The 8,205-nt window shown below is 37.7% G+C and overlaps 1 protein-coding gene across 5 annotated transcripts in view; it reads right to left on the bottom strand.

Moving 5' to 3' along the window:
* Nucleotides 1–557: 557 nt before the first annotated feature.
* LOC122397065 (diacylglycerol kinase theta) overlaps nt 558–8,205 on the bottom strand; it is a 28,226-nt gene continuing 20,578 nt past the window's right edge. For 2 of the 5 annotated variants that reach the window (XM_043395925.1, XM_043395951.1), the window contains 8 exons: nt 7,989–8,201; nt 7,636–7,770; nt 7,378–7,552; nt 4,655–4,974; nt 4,265–4,553; nt 4,030–4,189; nt 3,753–3,860; nt 558–1,149 (listed from right to left, as the gene is read on the bottom strand). In XM_043395925.1, the coding sequence (XP_043251860.1) occupies nt 1,036–1,149; nt 3,753–3,860; nt 4,030–4,189; nt 4,265–4,553; nt 4,655–4,974; nt 7,378–7,552; nt 7,636–7,770; nt 7,989–8,201 (1,514 nt within the window). In that variant the 3' untranslated portion in view covers nt 558–1,035. Of the gene's footprint in view, nt 2,818–3,752; nt 3,861–4,029; nt 4,190–4,264; nt 4,623–4,654; nt 4,975–7,377; nt 7,553–7,635; nt 7,771–7,988; nt 8,202–8,205 lie in introns of all 5 variants that reach the window. The other 3 variants (XM_043395943.1, XM_043395915.1, XM_043395934.1) reach the window with 3 other exon arrangements.

Here is an 8,205-nt window from a genome sequence, read left to right as displayed (position 1 = left end):
CGCTTCGCCGACGAATTTAATCCTACTAAACGCGTTACATTTACTCGTTCTCGTAATAGTGTTTTCATTCTTTTAGTTTTTTTTTTTTCTCTCGTAACCTATAAAATGACTGACTGCCACTGGTATTTGTTCTTTTTTTTTTTGTTTATAAATTCCAGACTGCCCAGCAGTCAGACGCACAACAGTTATCACAACTTAAAATCGTAATACCTAATACGTTACTCTTTTGTAAATATATTAATATTTAATCATAAATATTATATATATATATATTTATTTATTTATATATATATATATTGTATTAATAACAACTGATCTTTATCGTACCACAATACTTGCTGTGGATTAGTAAAATACCATACGAAACGTCATGTACAATTACGATTCACTTCCATTTTTCATCCCGGGACCAAGTAACGGGCTATGAAACGCAAATGCGGAAGTAATGGCTGTCAAGCGAATAAACGGGAGGAGATATACGTTCAATGTTGCTCTCATTGGTAATTGTTGTTCGTGATAGTCCTATCATTCTGGTTCAGGTTTCTCTCACTTCTTTCATCATCATCTTTTTTTTTTGTTCGTTTTTACTAAAAAAATATCGATCGAAGCTACGTACAATGCTATATAATGATTATTAACATTTAAAAATGAGATCTATTTTTTCATCCTAGCAACTCGGGGGGGGAAAGGGACATTAAAGATCACTCGAGTTCATAATGAAATGTCCATAAACGAGCGTTCATCCTGCTTTGTGATTTTTAACCTTATCGTACGTATGGCGTAGTCCATTTTATCCTGGCATTTCGTGGAGGAGCTCCCTTGCGTTGTTGTCGTCGTATTGATCGGAGGTATCCGTGTGTTACTTGCGCTTAACGTTTCGAGTTCGTACGGAGCGTGACCCGGCGGTCAGACAGACGAATTTCGAGGCCGGTTTCGTTTGCTGCGTGCGACAGAGCCGTGCCATTTTCGCGCGCAAATACGTGGTACTCGTGGCGTGGCATCCTCGTTCCGCTTGCACGGGACACGTTCGGTCACTCAGAAGATTTCTGGTTCCGGTTCGTTCGAGGGCGCGGCCTGAAGGGCCAGCTGCATGCTGGACTCTGTATTACGCCGTTTCATTTTACCCTTGGTCTTCTTCAGCATCGTGGCCTAGGAAGGGACAGGGTCACAGGGGGCGCACAAAGGAGCAATTGAGAAAATGTCAATGCCAGTGGCCAAGTAAACAGCAATACCTCGACACTCGTTACACAGCCAGAACTTACGGACCAACAAGAGGATGTTCATATACGAAAAGAAGTTGAAACAAAGAGTAAATTAACACTCGAAGGACAGTCGCCGGAACGTCTAATCCAGTTTTATATAAGTTTAAGATGAATTTTTATTTATTATTTATAATCTACGGCGTTTTGTCATTAATAGAATGGACTTGGTACCAATATGTTTATTTATAAGAAATTCTGATTCGTTTAAAGGATGCAGACTATACGGAAGTATTTAAATTTGATCGTTAAGTTTGCTGAGTCCTTGAAGTGTTAATGCCTCAAGCTGTAAATACTATTCGAAAAAATATGCATAACAACTAGATCACACACAGTGTTGTGAACAAGTGCAGTAAATCCTTTCATTCTGTTACACTGTTGTAGTAACTGAGTTACCAACTGTACTATTTTCACTTTTAGCGATAAAATTTGCTACCCGCCATTTTGTTCTATCGCTGCTCGTCACGAACCAGTGAACACAAGGAAAGGATTTGCTGTATAGGTTTTGCTATGAGAAAACATTGAATTGATGGATGTTGCATTTAAAATAGGAGAAAAATATTTGTCATTTTTGAGGAAACCAAATGCTAGAAGTGCTGCATCAGAAATTAGGAAAGAAATTATTTTCCAATAAGACAATGCTTGTTTCTTGATGACTTTCAATGAAACTATGATTTAGAAGAATTCTGTCTTAATAAATCTATTTTTGTTTCTTCTTTATTTAAAGTTATATCATAGAATAGCTATTACTGTTCACCGAGTTCAGTATTTGTTAAGAATATCGATCAAACTTTGTCGAACCTACAATTTTTCACAACACTGTGTAACAACAAGCTTGAATAGCGCTGAGCATTTAGATTTTAGGGTAACTAATAAATTTCCGGACAAGCTTAAACTTTAATAGCATCAAATTATCAACTATATATCCGATGGTCGGTAAAAACATTAGCGAAGAGATTTATAAGTCATCGAAATAACCGAAATAAATTTAAAGCGAAAAACATACAAATAACAAGGAATGATCCTCGACTCGGAAATTCAACAAATTCTCAAACTTCAGTGATACGTATTGCGTATTGCCAAAGTAGCAAATTTTTTTGATTTTCCAGGTCGAATATCGTCCCTTGTAAGTTCAGCGTATCGAACTTCCGCAGATATTTGAAAACTTCTTTGAAGGTTACACGAGTTTGAAGTTGTCCAAGGATTTGTTGATCACCCTAATACATCGATAAGAGTGGCACAGAGGGCTACATGCGACGGAAACATCGAATGGATATTTACTATACAGGAAATACATGTAGTGTACATCTTTCGCATGGCGTACCCACACCGAAACTCCCCCCACCCTCCCATTGTTGCAGAATCTGCACAATCGGGGAGTCTAGGCGGAGCACTGGTCGGAAACTTGAATCATGAATTTAATCGATCGACTAGTTGCAAGCTGTGGTTAGGTTTTGTTGGTACACTCGTCCGTGCTCTTGCCCCCCTCCCCATTAGCGGGTGGAATCGACGGTTCGGTATTCCGACGCTTGATCTTATTTTTCTTCAACATGGTAGCCTGGAGTGAACAAAGGAACGAGGAGATATTAGTCAGTGTGCGATCAGGGGAGGATTGCATGCACTGCCGGACACCAGCAGTTGGATTATGCTTTTACGAAGACTTGCGCAGAGCGTCACGATAAGTAAGATTAAGCGGCTAGCATGTACAGATGCCCCTGCAGAGATTCAGCGTGCGACAACTATGTTGGCAGCCCCATCATTCTACACGAAATCGAACAGCATGAGTGAATATCCGGCAATTCTAACAATTCGAGGGTATCACGTCCCTAAACTCTATCCAACAACCGTTAACCCTACGCACTGTAACTGTGTCTTCAAAGCGTCGTTGATGTCTGGTATTCTGCGTTAAGCGTGCTTAAAATGAAAAGAACACGTCACTTCATCCAAATTATATTGAATATTAAAAGTCGTACCCTTCAACTACTCCAGAAAACTAACATTACGCCTTAGCACATTAATTTCAAAATTGGCATACTACTGCCAGTCATAAGGCTCGCGCAGGGTGTTCCACCTAATAATAATTAAATTTGCTTGGGATCATCGCGGTAAATGTGCCTAGAAAATATGTACAATAATTTTCAGCATACTCTTCGTGCCCCGTTTTAATCTTCTTCAAAAAAATAACATGCCAAGATTAATTTGCCAGTCAACGTATTAAAACATGTACGAATTGATGCGCTCAAAACACTGGATTAAAAAAAAAAAAACATATAACATCGATATAAATGAAATTGACAACTAATTACTGCACAAAAAATTGTAATGCAAAAGGTTAAACGGGGAGTACAAATTAGGTGCAAACAGCGAGGACACAGTTTCAATGCCAAATACTTAGAGGGATTTAGAGTTTACTCTTACGGTGCGTTACACCCATTCTGTTCTATATTTCAACGGAATTATGGGGGTTGTTATGAGTGTTTGTACTAAGATTACCTTCAGTGCTGACTTTAATACTACGATATCCCCTGGACTCTGGACCCACGGCTCCCCATCCACTTGTACCGGTGTATCAGAGTGCAAGTGAATCTTTATGTGTCCTCCCTGTGAGAGTTATGGGGATAAATAAGAAGAAATCGTTCGCTGACCGAGTCCTATCACGACTACCAATAGTCAGCGATTGAAAAATTTCTGGTTTCCACGATTCCAACCATTCCAACCCCAATTTCCACGTCGTATTTTCCGATCGAGTAATCATTGAATAAGACCTTACCTGAGCTATCCTCAACCCTGCACGAAGACTAGATTGAATTTGCGCAAGATGCAGCACGCCCGTAACACCGACTACTTCCAACAACCCGTCCCAATGATTTGGCGGACAAAATTGATCTTCCTTGGCGTCTGATCCCCAGGGACTCGCTCCGGAACCCCAACTACATCGTCCAGGAGAAACTCATTGAAGGAACGTCGAACAAACGCGGGTAGAAGATTCACAAACTGAACAATACCTTAAAATATTAAGGATAATTATTCCTTCGACTTCAGGTAATTCGACAAGCTTTCCGTCCACTTCTAATCGAATTTCTTTGTGAAAGTCTTTCAAAGGTTTCCGTTTCATCAACTTCTGTAAACCCAGCGTCATGTACATCCTTTTGTTATGCAGTCTGCTCTTGAACTTGTCCGGATTTTCTTCTCTGGCGTTATGGAAGCCCAAACACAAATCGGCGTCGATACCAATTCCGAAGTAGTTGTTCATTACGAATATCTGCGTATTGTCCTCGCTCGTTGCACCGGCTCCTGTAATATTTAGACGCGAAATTACGTTTATTGCTACCCACTTGAGATGATTGTAATTTCTGAACGTTGCTAGGTTGAAAGATGCGTTTAATTTTATTAACCTCCTATATTGAGGACTAACTGCTTGTCTTCCTTCTCTTCTGGATGAAACACTACGGTCCATCGATCCAACAGAGATTCCTCCGCATCGATCACGTCGCGGAGCAAAGTCAAAGGATCCTCGGCACCAGTGTAACCGGAACCCCAACACAGAACACGCGCAAGGTCGTTTCCTGTTCCCAGAGGAACGATGGCACACGCAGGTGAGGAGCACTCGCTGTCCTGACCTACGTTGTCCAAACACTGCAGTACCCATCCTATTGTTCCATCCCCACCGCAAACTAAGATTTTGTAATCCTTTATATGACGGAAAACGTAAAGTCTGCAATGCAATGGAAATTATTAAATTAATATTATACAAATCCTACACACCATAATACCAATGCATTTAAACATCGGCTTCATTTATTGTTGTATAATAAATTTTTCAAAACAAAACTACACTTTCAGGGCTACGTGTAACGGCGGAATGAATTGTTAACAATACTAAATCAGCGAATACCTTTGATCGCGAACAGAATACAAACGAGTGTAGTACTCGTCGTTTGAATACTTCTTGAGATACATTTTGCCCATCCCTGTGCCTCACCCTGTATAATACATTAGACTAATAGTTTACAGTGAAGCTATGGCTCATCGCGTCGAGTATAATTAAGCAATTACGAATCTTTTTGTTAACGAAGCAGGCTGCTTAATGAGACATAATTTTGTCGCATTTTGTACGCGATAATGCACGTAATGGAAACCATTTCTATGATTGTGTAAATTCTGATTTTAACGACAATTGGTACCAATAAACATTGCATACTTCAAATTTCTTTTATGGCTCGAATATCGTGTCTAGCTAGGAAATATTGATAGCGTCTAAATAACGATGTTTATTAAAGAAATCGAAAATGATTTTTAAATCTTGGCAATTATAAGTGATACAGAAAATGTATTATTTCAAGCTTCCTTCGACCTACGCAATCTTCATTTGAAACAGTTTTCGGTAAAATCAATACTTGCAAAGATATCGAAGTGATTCTACGTGCCACACCCTATACACGATAGTCGATTAATCAAATAGTAAATAACTTGCATAATAATTTGAATATAATTTTATCTGTATTCCAATTCTTTATTTACTTAAATGTATAATACTTACAAAACTTTGTAAAGTAATAATAGGACTTCAAATAAATAGTATAGATTATGCCGGATAATTGGACTATATCTACATATGAAGTGATAAAAACGAGGAATATAATCACAGATGAGGTGTACGAACAGACCTTACATCGAATGTATTTTTTTTTTGTCCATTTTTCTGGGGTTCTAGAGCCCCATTACCATTTTCGTAACATCGACAAAAGGTTACAGAATTGAACAGAAGTGGAAGTGAGGGGAACCATTTCAGACCACACATTATATTTTCGGAGAAAAAAATTTTTTCTCGGCAGTGCATAGGATTCCGGTGACATGTTTATTGACCAAAAATGATTGTAATTGACCCCCGTAACCGAAAATAATTTTTCCAGAACGATTTGACATTTTTGAATTTTGTCGAAAAATTTCACACCTTCTCGAATTTTTTTCCCCAAAGTACGTAGAATTTCGGGGATATCTCTATTGAACAAAAATGATTGTAATTGACCCCCGTAACCGAAAATAATTTTTCCAGAACGATTTGACATTTTTGAATTTTGTCGAAAAATTTCACACCTTCTCGAATTTTTTTCCCCAAAGTACGTAGAATTTCGGGGATATCTCTATTGAACAAAAATGATTGTAATTGACCCCCGTAACCGAAAATAATTTTTCCAGAACGATTTGAAATTTTTGAATTTTGTCGAAAAATTTCAGACCTTCTCGAATTTTTTTCTCGAAAGTACGTAGAATTTCGGGGATATCTCTATTGACCAAAAATGATTGTAATTGACCCCTGCAACCGAAAATAATTTTTCCAGAACGATTTGAAATTTTTTAATTTTGTCGAAAAATCTCACACCTTCTTGAATTCTTTTCTAGAAAGTGGGTAGGATTTCGGGGGTATGTCTATTCACCAAAAATGATTGTAATTGATCCTCGCAACCAAAAATAATTTTTTCAGAACGATTTCAAATTTTTTATTTTCGTCGAAAAATTTCTGCACCTACAAAATTTTTTTCTCGAAAGTATGTAGAATTTTGGGGGTATGTATATTGACCAAAAATGATTGTAATTGACCCCCGCAACCGAAAATAATTTTTTAGAACTGAAAATTTCTGTATCTACTGTAGAAAAAATTTGTAAAAATTTGTTTTTGATTTTGAATAAGCACAACCATGAGTAATATACTAATACAATTTATTAGTAAAAAATAAAATATATAAAATTCCTACACTTTATTTGTCAACTATTGAGTATCGACATCACTAATTCGTAACATTTACCGAAAAATATTTGGGTTCTGGATAAATATGCCTGTTATTCGGATATTCCGGATAATCGAAACTCTACTGTATTTGTAGAAAATTATATGGTAATAATTGATCAAACTCCGCTAAATAATTCATGTACATTAAAAGTGAAATAATCATAATAAAACGTAACATGTTAGTTTTTCAAATGGCAATATTTTGAAGACGATCAGATTTGGTTAAAAGTATATGTTTTAAATAAAAGTTGCAAATAAAATCATAATGTAAGTTAAATATTAAACAAACATTCATTACGGATTAAATGTATTTCCTCTGTTACGTACCCAGGAAGTGGTCCTCCATTGTCCAGGTCGAACACCTGATACGGATTCAAAAGTTTACGAAAGCTGGAGATCAATTGAAGTCCTTGACAACCGCCGGACTTTACATTCACGAAGACGAGCAAAGGTTGTACACCCGGCGGAACCATGCTTGGCTCGATACTCGGTAACAGCATAACTATAATCACGAAAATATCGACGTAATTAATGCACATTGTAATACAGCTCTAACGTTGACCGATGAATGGCGTGAAAAGGTACCTAATAGATGTTTGTCCTCGTATTTCGATTCCCGCAATGTATACAACGCTCTGACTGCCTTATTCGCATCCTCGTAAATGATTACCATCGAGCCGTACTCGTAATATATGGGACCAATCGAGGAGAATTTATTTTCTAGGAAAACGACACACGTATGTTTATTACGAGTATTAATCGAGCCCCTTGGTTGACAAAACGGAGTGAACACGTTTTCTTAGTTTTCCTTTTAAAATCCTTATATTAAAAGTAATAGTAATTTTGGACTTGTGTTGGTTGTCAATCGAAGGGCTCAATTGCAATTAATTGTTTTTCGAAGTTTCTATTGCTCCATCGTTCGATCACAGCTGGATTACCTTTGCCTAAGAATTCGGTCAACATGTTCTCGTAACTTCTTTCCGAGAGATTCGGTGGCAGGTTACCCACGAATAAAGCTAAATTAGGTCCGTGAGGATCTTGCTTCAACTGCAGATAGAATCGCATCAGCTCCATTTGCCTGATCGAATCTTTCCCTAGCTGCTTGACAATCTCCCATGGCTTTTCGTCACGAGTTAAAACTCTTTCGGTGACTGG

This window comes from Colletes gigas, unplaced genomic scaffold, assembly GCF_013123115.1.
Source record: "Colletes gigas isolate AHSC1104 unplaced genomic scaffold, ASM1312311v1 Colletes_gigas_Sc00001, whole genome shotgun sequence".
Lineage (NCBI taxonomy): Eukaryota > Metazoa > Arthropoda > Insecta > Hymenoptera > Colletidae > Colletes > Colletes gigas.
This window is presented reverse-complemented; position numbering and strand designations above follow the sequence as displayed.